Below are 19,292 nucleotides of genomic sequence, written 5' to 3' on the forward strand. Positions count from 1 at the left end.
ATATATATATATATATATATATATATATATATATATATATATATATATATATATATATATATATATATATATATATATATATATATATATATATATATCATATATATATGTATGTATATGTGTATATATATATAGGGTTGTATATAAACATTTTTTTTGTTTTTTTTATAGATGTGTAGGTATAAAATATTATATTAGATATTGATGCATATAGAATTGATACATATTAGATACATATAGATGCATATTTTTTTTGTTTTTTTTATAGACAAAATATTAGATATTGATGCATATAGAATTGATACATATTAGATACATATAGAATTGTATTGCTCTTAGTGCTGTGTTTTGAATTAGCGGTAGTAGCCGAATGGAAGAGTATAGAATTTTATTTTAGCCATTTATCGGTTACCAGCAATACTGTGAAAATAATTATCAACTCAATGTTGTCAGAATTCAAATTTAAGTTTGATATTGATGCATCCCTAATCAACCTAACAGTGCCATTTTACTAAACCTTTTTCGTCACCATCCTTCAGTCATAGTCTATCACAGCAACAAACAGTCTCTGTGTGACACATCTTACTCTTACTGAGTTGGATGCTGAAATGACAACTAAAGATGACCCTGAATAAAGAATCTGAATGGGTAGTGGTTATAAACATAACTTGTTTGGGAAAGAGGCACAGTCAACTATTGTCTTTGAAAAGTTAAAGAGTTCATCCCCAAGCTCTACTTTCTGTAACAAGCTATCTGGATAAATAACATAACCCTCTTAGTTTGCAGCCCACCTCTAGAGGTTAGTGCAGCCCCTGACTCTTCTGAAAACAGTTGGCTGTAATCTCTTCTGGTTCCTGTAAAAGACCCCCTGCGGACATCAGTCCAGTTGCATTTCCTTTGAACAGGCCACTAATTCTTTTACTTTGGGGAGAATAGCTGCAGACTAAAACTCCAGTGTTTGTGCACTAGCCTAGCCTCTGCTCTCACACCCCTGTTACATGGAGTCTGGGCTAATTATCCGCTCATTCAGAGTCAGACGGGTACAGGGACCTCTAGGATCAGCCCTGGCATCTAGAGAATCCTCTCGAAACCAGTCTTTTGTAGAGAGCCAGGAATGAATTCCTTTCATCATCTTGCATTGTTCTGGAGGGGGCGAAACAGGATTGTATTAGGACATATCTTTGCAGTTGTAGACAATGCCTAAATTTGGTTGCATGTAGAGTGTTTTATCCCTCCTATCTTATGCCACAGTTAGTTGAGTCCATAGGCAGGAAATGTCCAAGTAGCTGGTGTGGTCTGAGAAAAGTTTCTGGTTTAATTAAGATAAGTTTATCCTGACCTTCTCTAGGAGCTTTTTTTAGTTGAAATTTGGTCCAATTCGTCTCATTATTCTTCATTTGTAATCTCCCATTGGTAGTACAGTGTGTCCTGAAGTCAGCAAAACTGAACAAGTATGTGTGTGGATTTAGATACTTTCACCTGCAATAAGGTTTTCCAATTTTGTTCAAGCAAAACATCTTTTCACGCAACTTGCATTGGTATATCAGGCACTGTGCCTTCTGCTTGCTAATATATTGGCCCTGACCCACAGAGCAGTTTGGCTATCACAGTAGAGACCTTGACTGCACTGGCCAACATTTTTCATTTCATGCATTTGCTTTGCAGCTGCTAACCTTGACTGTGAAGTCACCTCTGCTAGGCCATTGGGAAAGCTCTGTTTTCAAATTAGCCTCAATATGGTCCATCAATCCCCACTGCATGTTCAAGGGCCAGTCATAAGTGTGCTGATATTATTGGGATTTGCAGGTTTATTTATTCAGACCTTTTTTCCTTAGTTGATTCATTCTTCCCATTTCCCCCTGACGCTGAACACTAGGTTAAGGGAGTTGTAAAGCGGGGGCACAGTCCAGATCTGACAGCACAGGGAGCACATGGTTCAGCTTTGACTCTCAAATCTCAGAATCTGATGCAAATCCGGCAGTATTTAAACCTCCAGATCAGCCTTCCCAAATCCTTTCAAGATATTCTTGGCTCGATTGGGTGGCATTAAAGGATCATAGGAGCAGAACAAAACATCGTCTGGCAGCGAGAGAGAAAGAGAAAGAAGGGAGGGGAAATTAGAAAGTGAGAGAGGGGAGTGTGAGTCAGCTGAAGGTTTTACAATGTGTTGCAGCAATGGAAATCATGGATCACATTAATGTTCCCTCTGTCTTTGCACTCCTCCCTCCTCATCTTATGTTGTGCTTTATTTTGTTTGTTCGTTCACTCTGATCTCTGTCCTGGTCCGGCGATATCCAGCATAATCCCATATGGATGCCTTTGTCCAGTGCATCTGTTACGACTTTTAAAATACAGCTATCACTCTCAAACCTGACCTACATATTATATGGTTGTAATTTTGCAGACCTTTTTATCTGGAGCGATGTACATGACACATTGTGTGTCTTATCCTAGGGGAAAACTGCTCAAAGATCAAACCTGCAACATTTTGCATTTTCAGCCCAGAGATGTAACTGCTTGGATATATTGAAATTAGGTGCACTGTGAGAGAACTTGTTGTTAGATGTGTTTGATCCCCTAATTATAAACGCCATCCATTACTATGGGATAATCCTTGTTCATGAACTTTTTGAGTTTTTAAATAAGGCATTATTGATTACAGAATAAGTTAAAGCATTACAGCATTTTAATTTTAATTTTTGTTTATTTTTATTAGGGCTGCACGATTATGACAAAAATCATAATTGTCGATTATTCCCTTGAAATTGTAATTGCGATTATTAATTACGATTATCACATTTTACATTGAATGATGTTTATACCATTGTTTGATGCAACTGCATGCCATATTTTTATATGAAAACAAACAAGCTGAAAACACTAACTGAAAAACCTTTAGTGCATTCCTATAGTAATAAGCCTCAAATGTCAAATATAACATCGGATTGGTTTCTTTAAAATATAAAAAAAGTTGTAAAAATATGAATGATATTATAATGTTATACTAAAACTAAAACAATGGAAAGACCCTTAAGATAACATGTAGAAAGAAAGAAAAGCATATCTTAAGTGTGCAGAATAACATAAGTGGACTTTGGAAGATTAATTGCCGCTTTGAACGATTACGTAATTGTGGCATCCGTAATTGTTTTAGATATTATGTATTCGATTAATTGTGCAGCCCTAATTTTTATTTTGTTTTGCTGATGGTACATTGAGGTTATTGATGGCTCTGCTTGCAGGTCCCTAATAAAGTCCATTGAATTACCATCACAAACCAGGTACAACTGAATAAAAGAAATGATTAGGAGTTTTACTCAAAATTTCTCAATCCCGGGTTTAGTTACACTCGAGCCAGCTGTCGGAGTGTTTACAGGGCTTTACCTCTACGCAGTTGACAGGAGAAGGGTGGTGTAACTGCTTGTCATGTGCTGTAATCTCTCTTCGCTGGCTGGATTACTGCTGAAGTTCATGCTAAAGCTTTAACAATGCAATAAGGGTTCTGAATCATGTAGATTGTGGTTGGTTTGGTGGCAAGGGTGGAGTTGAATTCATTTATATGGTAAAGGGAACTTGTGAAGAGCTGGAAGTGACAAAGGTAATTGTAACTAGTCCTGAAAATGCATGTCAAAAAGAACTTTCTCTCCACTTTTCCTGTCTCAACATTCTTAAAATGTTCCTCTGTAGTTTAACAGCACTTTTCTTATCTGGTGGTCTGTGTTTTTTAAAAGATTTTCTTGAATTATATGTGACTTGGATATGAAAAAAAAAAAGTTTCACTATAGGACATAAGCACGTGCTGGTGGACACCAGCCATCCCACAGATCTACACTGAAGAAGGAAATGGATTTGGAAATGGCTGTAAACATTTTATTATGAAGAGGAAATGCTGTACTTCTGTGCGTGTAACAAAATTGATGTGCTCTCAAGCTCTGCTGTCACAGTCTAGTGTCCCGTGTCCTCCCCCACGGCCAATGAAAGCCGCTTCACTCCGCTTCCCTTACAAATAGACCCCATTGATTGAATCTGATTCCTGTGGATAGAGCAGGATTATTGAGCGGCCCTCCCTGATGTCTCACGCCCAGTGTGTGTGTGGAAACGTTCTCTCTGTGTCAGCTTTTGTTGCATAAATCAGAGGGACGTCTCCCCTGAGCCTTCCCCATCTGATGACACACAGCTCTCTGGAATCGCCGCACTTCCTTTATTTCTTTCCTTCCTCTCTTGCCTAGGAATAATCTATGCTTCTTTTTTTTTTTACAAACATCCTGAGAATGCTTCTAGCCCAAAAGGAAGAAGCAAAGAAAGCAGGTCTTATAAAAAGAAAAGAAGTAAAAAATCTTGCCTGACCTCAAACAGAAATGTCCACTTTACGGTGACTGAGAAACAGTGTCAACAGCCCTCGAAGGAAGCCTGTGCTCCACTAACCCCAGTATCATTGCAGGCCTGCGGGAAGTTACTCTTAGTGACCAGAGGCACTGCAGCCTTATTTAATACCCTGCAGAATGAGCTAGAAACAAAGTCTTCATTTGTGAGATCAGAGAAAATCGACTCCATCTGCTTTCATGGCCACCACTGAGATGTTGTTATTTGGATTTAGAGCTGTGCCAACCACACAAAGTCCTGCTCAGCAGATGTGGGAGTGTGATAGTTTATGGTGTTGGGGCTTTTTCGAGTCATTTATCCTCTGCCTCACCCCTCTTAGGGGAATTTATAGGCACGACTGCCCCAGACCTTGATTTCCTTCCTTGCACTGACCCTCTACTTTCATCTGCTCTAATACAAGGAGCTAATGCTTTTGTTTTGTTACAAGTTATTATGGATAATGGTTTTGTTTTTCTGTTATAATGGGTTATATAACGATAGATGTGGTGATCACATTCTCTTCTGCTTCTCGTTTCCTCCTTTTTTCTGTTATTAATCAAATATAGTAACTAAAAACTCCATCTAAAAAGTAACTATTCTAAAGCTCTCAGATATGAATTAGTTCACTGTCACATTGTACTTGGTGCATATGACTTTCTTTTAATCTCTTTTTTATTTCTCTGTATATATATATATACATGTATGTGTGTGTATATATGTATATATATATGTGTGTATGTGTGTATGTGTGTCTGTGTCTGTGTCTGTGTCTGTGTGTGTGTGTGTGTGTGTGTGTGTGTGTGTGTGTGTGTGTGTGTGTGTACCAAATCTCTTGCCAGTTGTTTTAAGATTTGCCACAGAGGGGAAATCTTTGAAGGATCTTGGAAAAAAAAAATGTAGGGTGTGACTTGATTTTCTTGATCTTGTCTGCCTATTGAACGACCTTATTGCCCAGCCCTTTTGTCTGTATACACGATCATAGAACAGTTGTTGCGAGGGCATGTTAATGTTTTTGATTAAAAGATTACAGGGGCACTTTTTTAACGTGCATGGTTAAAATCATTTATATCAAACATTGCAGAATTTCATTAAAATAAGAAATGTCAGTTTTGATTTGATGGTGACTTGAAAGTGTTTTTTGGCCTATTTGGAGCTTGACAGTCCCCATTTACACTGAAGAGAAAAGAGTAGCCAAGATATCTCCTGTTATCCTGTCAGTCATACTATCCTAGAATGAAAAGAGGGGGTTGGAGCTAGTGAGGGTCTTGCAAAATTTACAAGACTAATCCCAGGTGAAATTTGTGAAGTACATAGCTGGTTCTTGCCAGTCAGGCTCAGTAGTTAAATGGACAAATGAACAATGTTTTCCTCTCTCCACATTGCATTCGATTAGCTGGAGCCAGTTTTTCTTTTGTTCTGTCTTCACATGAGTGGTGTTATTGTAACAAGCTCATAGAAGACTCTTCATTGGCTCTCCACAAGCTCCTCAGATGTGAAGGGTTCAAACAAACCTTCACTTTTTTTTAGAACCAAATCTTTTTGTGTCTGTATTAAGTTACGAAAGTGCTCAGGAATGGGTGAGTCATTCATGTGGAAGCATCCGTAGCTTCAGTGCGGTTTTTATTTTTTCTGATTGAGGAAATTACTTAGGGTTTCTCTCAGCTTTTGAGTCATGTGGATATGTAGAGTTGTACTAATCTAGAACTGTGTTATTTCTGCAGTCAAAGTCCCTTAAGGGCAACTCACCATACCACTCAATAATGGTGTCTGTCAAAGTAGTTTGTACTTTGATGTGTGCTGTCCTGGAATCTCTGAAACACCATGAAAAGTTAAAGGTGTCCCAGCCCTCCAGTGTGTCTGTTGCTTGATGTGTAAATCTGAATTGAGCTGGTTTCTACTCCCTCTTTATCTCTCCCCTCTAGTCCTCTCTGCAGTTGGAAATACAAGTCCCTTAATGCTTTTTTTTTATGTTGCTCTGTGTTTGAGAGATCTCATAAGTGGTTTACTCTTTCTTAGTAATTGAAAATATATCTTTCTCTGGGTCTAGAAGCACTAGACATCTAGTTCCTTCTAAGAGTAGATATTTATTAATATGTTCTTCTCCAGCACTTTGTTTAATTTAAATAATTTTCATTATATTTATAGAAATTTTTAATAGAATTAAATTTAATGCAATTTATTTTTCTACTAGTTTATTTGCTTTTTATGAATCCTACTTTTTAAATTGAATTTTTATTTATTTACTTTTTTTTTTTTTATTATTGAAACCATATTGTCCCCTTTTTTCAGAATGAATCCTGATAGGTGATTGGTTGTGAGAGTAATAAAGTTCTCTCTGATTGATCTTTCTTTTCGCAGGCAGAAGGAGAAGATAATCTAAAGAAGATGCAGCTTATGGAGCTGGCCATTCTGAACGGAACATACAGAGACACCAACATCAAAACGCGTAAGGAGACGCATTCACACATCAACAGTTAGATGCTTGGGAACTTATATTAACAAACTCACCAGAATAAATAGACGTGAACATCAGCATATCCACAAGACAGACATGAAACTAACTATTAGGGAATAATGTGAGTTCAGCTGTGATTTTGTTGCATTGTGACTAAAGAGATCGGTTTAAATGCTTTCACACACAAAATCACACCCATATTTGTTAGGACACAGAGCTTACGCACACAATATCAAATCACAACAATCAATAATATATTTGTTATGTCAATGATTTTTCCACATGTGAATACACACACACACACACACACACACACACACACACACAGTGACGTTGTTTTCTGTGCTGACTTACTCTGACCATAAATGAGCAATTAAAAAAAACATTGTGCACATGAGAGCTCATCAGACATAAGATGCTCGTTTTAATTCAAGAAAGAATCCTGTACACTGCACACACCTCTTGAAAACATCTAATCATCTGCCCACAGTCTAGTATTTCTGTCTTGCTTTAATCCCTCCGTCTCTCCCCCTCTCTTTTTCTCCTACTCCCACCTCCTTTCAAAGCGGTTCCAATTGCAATCACAGTTTGCGTAATCTTGATGTGGCATACAGAATCATTTTGCTGCATGATTGTGTGTTTTAGGTTGTCTTTAGGTCATAAACTTGTATTATTGTATCTTGTATCAAACATATTTGCATATGATTCAGCCCGTGTCATACATATTCATTAATGCAATGCATTTCCACGTTGACATGAAGGGTTTTGGGCTTTTATACTGCTCTGTAAAGTAATATTTGCATGACTGTATTTATGATTGTATGGATTTATGTATGTGTGCATGCATATTTGGGTATATATGACAGGGACATCTTTTTGGAAGAAACACATCTGTTTGGCTTTAGTGCAGAATGTTCACAAGCATTTTAATTTTCAGCCTTGTTGTGGGTATTTCCCCTCCACATCTGCACTAAATGTCCCAGTGGCATGTAGAGGTTTTGATTCATGTGGGAAAGCTTATGGCAAGTTACTGGAATCAATTCTAGAGAGTGCACTTTAGAGTTACAACTATAAGAAATAACATGAGCACATTTTAGCACACAAACTGAAGTGCTGTTTCCTCTACATGCTGCAGGACATTGAGTTTAGATGTGCTGCTTTAAATCCAGTTACTCTGTGTTGTGTATTAGTGCCTCTGTTTTGATCCTTGTGTTTTTTTAGTTTTGATTAATTTCTGTAATGATTTTGGTTGTGGGGTTTTAGTTTGCTTTAGAGTGTAATTTATTTGTGGTTCATTGACCATTGCATGGACTAATTTTCCTCTATTTTTTCCCCCCACCCTCTTTTTCCCTCTTTTCGTGTACTTCTGTTTTCCTTTCCCTGCCTGTGCTTTTCACACTGTTTTTGTGCCTTCTGTCCATTTCTATATTCCCCTTCTGCTCTGAAAATTTTATACACCTTCACACACACACAACCTCCTCCTATTGCTCTGTCTCTCGCATTACTTTTCTCTCTGTGTGTCTTGTTCTCTTCCTATCGCTCTTTCTGTCTTTCACTCTTCTGTTTACGGCAGCCACCCTTGCGTTCTCTCTTGCAGCAGCGGCAGCAGCTGCTCAAGGTCCACGTCTGATCGCGGCTCCTGCGGGTCAGGTCCTCCCCCATTCTGCCCTCAGGCCCCCCACTCCGGCAGGGACCCCCATCATGAACATCATTCGGCAACCTCAGATGGCCACCATGCTACCTAATGGGACCCCTACCCTGGTGCCCCCAACGCCAGATGCGGGAATTATCTACACCACGCCCTACGACTACCCTTATGCCTTGGCACCCACATCTCTGCTGGAATATCCCATTGACCACAGTGGAGTCCTAGGTAAGTGGGCGTGGGGGCTTGGCACTTCATTCTTCGGTGCCCCACAAGAGGGTACTGTCGGGATGTTTTACGGGGGCATGTTCGATGGGTCGTCATCCGGCCCAGTTCAGGACTCACTGAAAGGTAAATATATAATGACTAGCTCGTGCTAGTAGGCTGGGTAACCCAGGTGATTAAAGACCGCTACATAGAAGAAAAAAAAAAAAAAAAACATTTGCCACTGAGACGGGTTGGGAAAGGGAACACTTATCTGTGTCTTAAACGAAGTGTATTCATCTCTCTGAGTTTTTTTTTTTTTTTTTTTTTTTTTTTGCTGCTGCTGTGTAAGAACTCTTTTCTCAAGACACATGCACACACTCACTCTCGCAGACAGTGGCGGCATGCTTGCTTGCACACATCTTCTTTTTTTTCTCCCTCCTTTCTCTCTCTCTCTCTCTTTCTCTCTCTCGCTGGAGGCTCTGTCAGACAGGCTACTGGTGGATCCCCTCAGATTTCTTCTGGCTTTTGAAATCATTTCTCTCTTCCCGTCTGTAGCAGGCCTTGGTACCAGTGGCGAGCGGCACAGAGAGAGATAGAGCCCAGAGTCCCATTGGGGATGTTCATTAAATTCTTCCACTATTCTCACTGTATCCAATTGTCTTATTTTTACCCTTGTGAACTTTAGTTCTCGACCCTATTCAGAGAGAATTGTCCATACTCCCCTGCCTAGTGAGGCTTCTGCAAACACTCGTGAAGAAGATCGATAATAACCACGACATTATCTTTTACTGACTCGACACTTTTCATCAAAGAAATGTTAACATTTAGAAATCAAGTAAGTAGAGATGGCGATCAATAGCAAGAAGTCATGTGTACCAGCAGTCGAATGTTTTGCTTGAATAGCTTTGGTTAGTGCTCAATTCGATGGAGGGATTTCTGAGTTTAGTTCACTAGATGTTGTACAGTTGGCATGTTTGTGTCTTCCACTGTTCTGACAGTGCAGCGTTTCCACTTTTAAACTTAAATATCACAAGCTTAGCAGCCTTTTATTTACTTACAGTATCGATCCAACATCAAACCTCCTCCAGACCAGACCATGTTCTCTCTCACTCTCTCCCTTTCACTCGCTCGCTGGGCTTCAGTGCAATCAGAAGTGATTTGTTGGACATCTGCTGTTGCAGCATAGCATGTGGGCGTATACACACACACAGTTAGAGGGAACCATTGGCACTTCCAAAATTTCTCCAGAGGAGAGTAAAAACATTTGTGTTTAGCAACTATTCTAGGATGTCATTATGTGATTTGGTACAGTCGTCACACCTTGGCAGGCCCACATGGAGCTCTGCAGAGTCATGCAGAGTTTAAATGACTGTCATTGTAAAACAGCCCCATCTTCTTAGGTGTTTGTTAAATAATTTGGTTCAGCTACCAGTAACAACTTTCAGTTGTTTAACTCATTTTGCCTCATTTGTGGTTAAATGGATTACACAGATTTTGTTTTTGTATTGTATATTTTTGTATAGTTTGAAATCTTTTGTTGATTGGGAGACTGAAATATGGCTTGACCAATCAGTCTTAAGGTCTGTGCATGCCAAGAGCGAAACACAAAATAACTGTGGCAATTCACATACTTTAATGTTACATCAGTTTTGTTTATATACAAAATTCTCTTACTTTAATTCAAAATGCAACCCATCACATTTCTTTCACTTTAAAGCAAAATAACCTTGAAATTCCACACCACATTCACTTACCAGTGAAATTTGTTTTATTAGTTGGGTTGTATTGTAAACATGATGATAATGATAATGAAAGTTTTATTGAAATTAATGCTTTGATATATTGAATATATAGCACCGTGTAATAACCAAGGTGCACTGTTGGTACAAAGAAAAAAATCTTTATTCATGTGTGCGTATGCATACAATTTATAGAAAAATTTTGATCTTGGTGTTGAATAGACCTTCACTATAGAACCAATAATTAGTCCACCATCAACATTTATTTCAAATCTATTTGTTCTGTTACATTTGAGATTGACCAAGGAGATACTGCAAGTTAATTAATTTTATTGTCAGCATGCTTAGAATGTGCAGTCTATTCTAGTTTTTCCACTTATTTCATATGAATTCTTGCGAGCAGTGAACATTTGTATTTTAGACTGTTTGCTGAAATTTAGGTAGCATGAGCCAGGTGCTGTACAATAATCATGGTGTCAAAACTTGATTACAATTTGCTATTATATGACACTACTTCCACTTTAGTAATTTTTCCCTTAAAACATGCCTTTTAGAGTGTGTGTGTGTGTTTTGTTATTTTTTTACCCATGATTCCTTGCCCACCCGTCTCAAATCTTAGTATCTTGTCAAACAAATTACTATGATTAAGTTGTAAGTTATACATTAAATTCTGTTTTGTTTTGTTTTTTTGTATACATTTATTACTCTTGTTTTTATATATATGTGTGTGTATTTATATATACATATAAATATATATACATATAAATATACATTTTCTACTTGATGTGTTGATATTGTGAATATGTATTATATGTAGAAACTAGGGCTGTCAAATGATTAATCACGATTAATCACATCCAAAATAAAAGTTTTGTTTACATAATATATGTGTGTATACTGTGTATATTTTTTTGTATATATAAATACACACACATGCATGTATATATTAAGAAGAATATGTTGTTTATATATAAATATATTTTATATATAATATAAAATATAAGAATATAAATATATAAATGTATATACATGTAAATATTTTCTAAATATATAATTATGTGTGTGTATTTATATATACATAATAAATATACCCTGTACACATACATATATTATGTAAACAAAACTTTTATTTTGGATGTGATTAATCGTGATTAATCATTTGACAGCCCTAGTAAAAACATTATATGCATAAATTTAAATATAGATGAGATTTCATGTAAAGCCTGTTTCACAGCTAGCCGGTTCAAATTGAAAATCATTTTGAATGGATCTCTTAAATAAAAGGTCAAAATCAGATGTGCTCTGTATTTCTCTGGTTTCTAGAGTTCTGCTGCAGTGTTATGTGGTCTAGCTGTGGTCTGCAGGCTTTACATATGTTTTTTCTCCTGGGCTGAACCATGTCTAACCTTATGGACCTGTTGTAATCTAGGTGCAATGGCTACTAAAGTGCGGAGACATGATTCACGGGTCCATCCTTACCAAAGGATAGTGACCACAGACAGAGGTTAGTTAGATAAGATACTTCTACCTTTTTTTAAATTCTTTGTGTTTCTTTATCTCTTAACGGGGGTCATACATGTGTTTATACACTGCATATCTTTACTGTGGAAGTGTGTTTACATATGAAATCCCTCTGGAAACACTCAGGTTTGCGGACATTTGAGACTGTAACTGAATTAAATGGCATTTGTTTCTTAGCTTTATATAAATCAGTGCATTTCTTAATTATGTCTAGATCCAAAAAATAGATTGGAATTTTTTTGTGCGTGTTGCTTTTTTTTTTTTTTTTTTTTTTGTGTAAATCGTTTTGAAATACAAAGGGACTAGAATAAGCTTTCATTGCCAGCAAAGCCATTGGCTTTTGTACTAAAGCTATTACCTCAATATATATACTTTTTACAATCTCAGGTTAAGCTCATTGGATATTGTTTGTTCATCTGTTTAAATGTAAATGTATTTCACACCCAATTATATTTTAGTTATACTGAAGGTACTATTTTTTTTATAGCAGATGTATTTTTGAAACTTGTGTATACGTTCACTGAAAAATAAAAAGAATCCAAAGCGATATTTCGCGACCTTTATCTGTTTATTTGCGTTACGTAGCACTAGCTCTCTGATTCCCCCTCACAACTAATTACACTGTTCGTAACATGCATTTCGACTCAAGACACTAAAATGTTACTAGTTTTTGTTTGTATGTTTTTCTCGTTTGTCTACGTGATACCTCTCTGCTTTTGTTTGTGGGAACATGGGGCATTTTAGCGCTTTAATTACATGTAATAACGTTCTGATTGAACTGATCATGATGTTATTGTGTCATGATCATAACCAGGTTTAGCCTGTGTTTGTCTCTTGGCCATGGAATTGGGGGTTAAACAAAGATTGCATTCATTTTGCTTTTAAAATGATGTCATTCCAGTCTCTTCTTGCTAACTAATCTTTTCTACCTTTTTTTTTTTTCTTTTTTTTTTCCTTTTTGTTGTTTTCATTTTTGTTCCTAACCACCTAGCCGCCACCGGCAACTAACAAATGACCTCTGAACTCTGAACTCTTCACCCAATGATGAGCCGCCCGAGCCTGCCTGCTGATCAGATTAACTGGTAATTGCCTTTTGCTAGCCTGGTGGACACAGAGAGAGAGGCACCTGTCCGAGCAGTGATCCTAACATAAACCAACATAAAACACAACAACCCTCCATACCAACACATTGTGTAGCGATAACAACGATGATACTCTTTATTTTTTTTATTATTTTTTTATTATTATTTTTATTTCTTTCTTTTTCTTTTTAAATCTCAAATGGCTGGGTGAATGTTAACAGTGATGTTGCATTACCCGAAAATCTGCACTGAAGTTTAAAAGCAATAAAGAAGCGTCTTCTGCTAATTCAGCCCTTAAATGCATTTATACTCAAAATAAATGTAAAAAAAAAAAAGAGAGAGAAAGAAATCAGTCATAACGCTAAACGGTGCATCAGCATCCCGATTATGTCTATACGCTACCCTACCTATTTAAACTCACTATAAATCAGCAAAAGAAAAAGAAGGAAAGAAATCTGCACTCACACCAACCTGTGTATTTCCTGTCCTTCTCTGATGTAATCCTGTGTCTTTCAGTTGATGAGTTTTACTGTGCTGACACATTCTGGGTGTGCCTGTCCAGCTGACTTAGAGCATGGCTACAATGACAGACTGCACAAAGCTTGTTTTGATTTCTTTCTGTTACTTCTCCCTGTTTTGTTTATGTTTCCATGTATCTTATTAGCATTTGGCAATACTTGCAGGTTTATACGTGCTGCTTATTGCAGAATCTGTGCCAGCTTATTAGGGGGCAGTAGGCAGAGTCAGGCAGGGCAAGAGATTGGGGTGAAGTGTTTTTGGAGTCTTCAGGATATTCAGGGTTGGACAGCTGGGATATGAACCGGAATCAGTTTACTGAACTATGCCATCCTAAAAACTCTCAACCCCTCCCCACATATAGTGCCTGAACTTTCTACAATTCTTTCTTTGAATGAGCTGTGAGATTAAAGACAAAAAAAATATATATATTGTGTGCGCATTTAGCCAAAGGGTTTCCATTTAATGAATTTCATATGTGTGTGTGTATCTAACCGCCAAGGGTTCTGTCATTTTAGTCTAGAGTTTGAAAAGGTTTGATGTCATGCCTATATCTGTTTGTTATAATAGCAAATCAAAAGATGGATGAAATGGTGATTAATTGTCCCACAAGACGCTAATTTCCTTGAGGATGAATAAAAGCAATGAACACTAAGGAAGATGAATGAGGTAGACAGAATGGGGGAGGAGTTGCAGTTTTCTTTTTGTTTGATTTTTCTAAATTTCTTCTTTTTTTTTATTTTATTTTATTCTAATTTTCTCTCCCCCGTCCCACCTTCCAAAAATTAATTCAACTGAGCTGAAACTAAATGCAGGTGTTCTTGCCTTCATGAATTGAAATGTACGAGTGGGGTACACGACTGAGTTTAGATTTGTTTCAAAGACCCTTATTAAATAGCCCATCCACAATGTGTCCTGCACACCCCCAGCTACTGAGCCCACTCTCATTTCTATACACCCTCTCAAAAAAAAAAAAAAAAAATAGGATGTGAAAGCCATGTCTGCCTGTTCAAATTGCTTTATACATACATGATATATATAAAATGTATACAAATGTAGATATGTCATTGCATATTAAAATACTGAAAGATCAAAATTACATACTTTTACAGGGTGCTGGAGAAGAAATATATATTTTTGGCAATTTTAGCTTTTTATACTTAACTTGCAGTTACAAAATATGAAACATAATACAAAAAAAAATTATATAAAAACGGTTGTAGAATAGTACAGCGAAAGGCGGTAAAGAAATGTTGTGTGACTTTGGATGCTATTGGCCAGGGGGGGAAAAAAAACAGACCAAAATAGTCAAACCTTGGAATGTTAGGGGAATGACGTGAGAGGAGAAGAGTACAATTAGAGAGATAAGTGCCTTACTGATGGTCGTTTCTTTTTCCGAGTGTTACTTTCTGTTCAATAATATCCAGCACCAACTAGGATAGCGCAGAGCGAGGGAGGGTTTGTGAAGAGGAAGCACCCCAAGAGTTAAACCACGAGGCTGTTGCAGTGTGGTGCCACTGAATCTATTCTATGCAAAGGAATAGCAGTCATTTGACCAGCTAACTATGTGCCATGATTCGTCTTCCCAAAATTGAGTTGAAGTCTTGTTGTTTTTCCTTTAATCCCCATTTGAACAAAGTGTGTATTTTCTCTTTATTTACCTGAATTATTATTCTTATATTATGAGGACAAAATCAGCAATGCTGTCTATGTATTTGGTTTACTGTGATTTTTGTCAAGAACAACTGCCAATCATGATGTGGAAGTCTGCCAGGTGTTTTAGAAGAGAGATTTCAAAAAGAACTCAATCAATTGGACTTCACCTGAAACCTCCTCTTGTTTCAAGATTTGCAAACTGGAAGCGTTCGATCATATTTGCCAAAACATACATTATTTTATGCCGAGGAAGTGTTTTTGCTTTTTGTTTTAAAAGACTGGAAGAAAGAAGGGAAGAGGGAAAACGTATTCCACGTACTTTGGAAAAGCCTTTTTGGTGTTTCACAAAGGATAGATGTAGCTTTACAGTGCACTGATCTTAAAGGAGAAAGTAATGTGTGGAGAGGGAAAATATAGCATTTACTTAAAGTATTACTGAGAGGAAGAACACTGGGATATTCATCAGTGCCAAACCTGAAGAGCCACAGTATCAAATCACACTAAAGATCAGATCCACCCCGAGCAGTTTTCTGTCGTTGAAACAACCAGAGGTGTTCATCACATTGAATAAGATTACATTCAGCTTTGTGTCCTGTAACCCTGGCAGTCTCTAATGTAGTCTTGTTCATCACTTTTGTTACAAAAAAAGGTCAATGTCTTTGTTTTTTCCTCTTCTCAGTGTTAAATACATGTTTTTTAAACATTGAAATAATGAAATGCAATATTAGAGAGGAGTAAAGACGACTACAGAGCAAATGGACAGTATTAAACGAATCCCCTCTGCCATGTTACTACGTGCTGTTAATGTTTTGGAGTTGGGTTTAGTCTTTCAGGTGTATGGAGAAATCTTGTTCTCTTCTGCCTGCCTACTACATGTGTAATAATGTAAATTACAGCCATTGTTACAGGTTTCTAATGTATTTTTCTAACTTCATTTTCTATGTACAAGTCTTTTTTTTTCTGATCTCCTTTTGTGATGAAACCCACTACACCTTTTTTTTCATGTCCTCTCTCCTCCGCCCTCCCTCTCAGCCCAATCTTTACTCAGATCTGTCTCTCATTGGGAGCGTTGCCTTTTCCTACAGTTTTTTTTTTTGTTTGTTTTTTGCTGATTCTTTAGCTTGTTTAACTCATTAGCAACTTATTAGTTCTTCTTGTCATAGGTATTTTTACATGCTTGCATTTAGTTTTTATGGTGTTTGCTGTTATTTTTTTCTTATTAACCTCCTTGGCATTTATTTTAATAAACATTCTTAGTAAGAATTTTACTAACTTTGCTGATATTATTTTGTGTTGTGATCTTTTTTTAACCAGTTTAATGAATTACTACCTTGGTCTGGTTCACAGACTAACACGATTAAATCTGGTGTTTCTCACAGATACACACACACTCAAACAGATGCATTTTTCAGAGGTCCATACACATTTGCAGGTCTCTCTCACACACACACACACACACACACACACACACATTTCCATGCAGTCTAACAGGTAAATGTGCACGAGGCAGTCCGTCCTTCACTCCGCTCCTGCACTTTCATCTTTGTCGCTGTAGAAATCTACCCAAGCGTGTGCTGCCATGCCTTGTCTGCCTCACTGTTCACACAGTTTAATGGTGCTACTGGTGTTTCCTTTTTGTTTTGTTTGGAAAAAACGCTGCTTTCTCTAGAACTGGATGTAATTGGGAGTTAGATCTCTATAGAGTTAAAGCACAACTCTTTTTGTTACACAACCTGATGATAACTGGAAATATTTAGTCCAATTCCTTGTATACATTTTTCCCCCCTTGAATAGGCTCTAAACATTGCTTTTGCTTTTTAAAATCCAGTAATAACCTCGTGAGCCTCAGGAATCAATGCATTTACTGCCACCATTGGAAGTATTTTGTTTTAGCGTATCAGTGCAAATGAATGCCCATCCTGCCCAAAATTCACTGGTGTATATGATCTCGGGTCTGCTCCTTCGTTCAGCCATCAGACTTCATATGTAGTGGGTCATGTGGAGTTTTTGAAGGTTGTTTGACCTGCAGAGGCAGCGGAGAGATGAGGTGTCTGCAAGGGCTGCACTGTTTGCTTTCAAAGCATTTAAGTGGACAAAAGTACTAACAAACTAGTCTGCCCTTGTAGGAACTGCTTGAGTGTTGTTGCCGTGGAGACTAAAGGCAGGTTCCTCACTGTATGAGACATTTAGGATAAGTGAATTTTATTTTTGCAATATTTTCTGTGGGGGAAATGTTATGTAAACAACCCAAGCACAATGTGTATTAATGTGAATTTTTTTTTGTCCTAATCCTAAAGTTTTTCACTAATTTGAAATGCATTGCAACTGCACAAATAAAGTGTTTTGTTTTTGTTTTTGTTTTTGTTTTTAGACCATCTTTATCCCACTGAATGAAGCTACAGAATGGAAAACGTGCGTTATATGTTGACACTGAAGTTGTATTCTTCTTTTTGAAGAGCAATGAACAAAGCCTTAATATTATATTAATAAAGGGAAGGTTTCTCAAGCAAAAATGTCCTCAGGCAATGTTTCCTAACAGGTCACAATCACCAGCATCCAAGTCATTGAGTAATTATTTAAATAAATCATCAATTGTTTGTGGTTTATAAAAGCATTTGGTCCAATAGCTTATGTGTGGAGCGCTTTAGCCCTTTTCTCAATGAACTGTTAGCAGTAAAACCTAATGAATAAAATGCTTAACAGCAAGAGTGTTTTCTTTGGATTTTTTTTTTCTTTCTTTTTTTTTTTTTAAAGAGACCTTGTTGCTGAAATGTCCCACAAAACTCACAGGTTTGTGCAAAGTTGTCAGCACCACCATTGTTTCCAAAACCTCCAAAGGTGGTTTTATTATATAATTGTGTTAAATATTATTATATATATTTTAATTATAAATATACATGTATTATAAAATTATAAATATAAATGTTTGTTTATATATATTTTTTATATTTATAAATATATGTTATGTACAATATTGTATATATTAATAATGTTTTAAATTATTTGAAATGATCACTTTTCTTATAGTTTTAATATTGTGTATGAAAAAGTGTGAAGAGGACCTGTTATTCATGGCAAAATGATTTCGAAGGAGCTTTGTAATGTGTGCAATAAAGGGCAGTGTTTTCATTATGCTGCTGTTTGGATCACTGTAAGCTGAGATTGTTTTTAGACCATTTTTCACTGAGGACATCAGATCAACTCTCTGCAGTTTGAATTCGTGGCCTTGTGCTTAGGTAAGTTACATTCCATTAAAGAAATGGCAGCAAGTCTAAATGTCACAGGTTTGACTTAGATGGAGAATCGAGTCTGTATTTATTTACTGGTGTAAAATGAAGCCGATTCTGTAGGCCAGAAGCTGATGAATGGCGTTATGAACTCGATGCGTTCACTGAAACCAACAAGACTGAAATGCAATCTTGAGATTCTCTATTATTATATATATATATATATGTGTGTGTGTGTGTGTGGATATACTAAATATCAGATGTTTTTGTCACAACACTTGCGCCTTTTGGGTTTATCTACCTGACGTAGGCCTAATACATCTCCCTAGAGAATTTAATGGCAGTAACAGTATTACCCCTGATCTGTCCTGCTGTAACAGCACATTAATGCTCAAAAAAGGAAGTCTGTGGATCAATAAATCAAGTTTAGATTGGATCTTTCTTACTCAAAGTATTGTATGTCTCAGTCCATCGCCTCATGGCTAGTCTTGGCTCAGGCACCCCATTTTTCTCTTGCTCTCACCGAGAATTTTTTGAGGCGGAAGTCAGTTTTGGCCAGCAGAAGTCGAGAAATCAAAAGAGTGTTTATAACTGGAGCAGCTGGCAGCTTTATCAAAGCAAGGAAGAGAGGAGGGGTGTCGCAAGTAACAAATGTTCCCAGTTCCTGCAGAATAAATCAGGAGCATTCATCAGGACACAGCTGTGTGTGGTGTGTGTGTGTATTTCTGTGTGTGAAGGAGAGAGAGATGCTCCGTTCTATGTGTTTTTGGCATCTTGTGGAAGTTGATGAATAGTGTCTTGTGCTTCAAGTTTCAATGACCAGCTGGTGTGGAAGAACTTTCTATCGTTCCAAATCCTGTCTATTGAGAGAAAGAACATACT

General features: G+C 37.0%; 1 protein-coding gene across 7 annotated transcripts in view; it reads left to right on the forward strand.

Moving 5' to 3' along the window:
• Nucleotides 1–18,315, forward strand: part of LOC109060580 (protein quaking-A-like) — a 69,853-nt gene extending 51,538 nt beyond the window's left edge. Inside the window, exons 5-8 of one of the 7 annotated variants that reach the window (XM_042774150.1) lie at nucleotides 6,721–6,808; nucleotides 8,415–8,813; nucleotides 11,838–11,912; nucleotides 17,555–18,315. In XM_042774150.1, the coding sequence (XP_042630084.1) occupies nucleotides 6,721–6,808; nucleotides 8,415–8,813; nucleotides 11,838–11,912; nucleotides 17,555–17,577 (585 nt within the window). In that variant the 3' untranslated portion in view covers nucleotides 17,578–18,315. Of the gene's footprint in view, nucleotides 1–6,720; nucleotides 6,809–8,390; nucleotides 8,814–11,837; nucleotides 11,913–12,920; nucleotides 16,467–17,554 lie in introns of those variants that run through there. The other 6 variants (XM_042774147.1, XM_042774148.1, XM_019077745.2 and 3 more) reach the window with 6 other exon arrangements.
• Nucleotides 18,316–19,292: the final 977 nt, after the last annotated feature.

Source organism: Cyprinus carpio, chromosome A17 (genome assembly GCF_018340385.1).
Source record: "Cyprinus carpio isolate SPL01 chromosome A17, ASM1834038v1, whole genome shotgun sequence".
Classification (NCBI taxonomy): domain Eukaryota; kingdom Metazoa; phylum Chordata; class Actinopteri; order Cypriniformes; family Cyprinidae; genus Cyprinus; species Cyprinus carpio.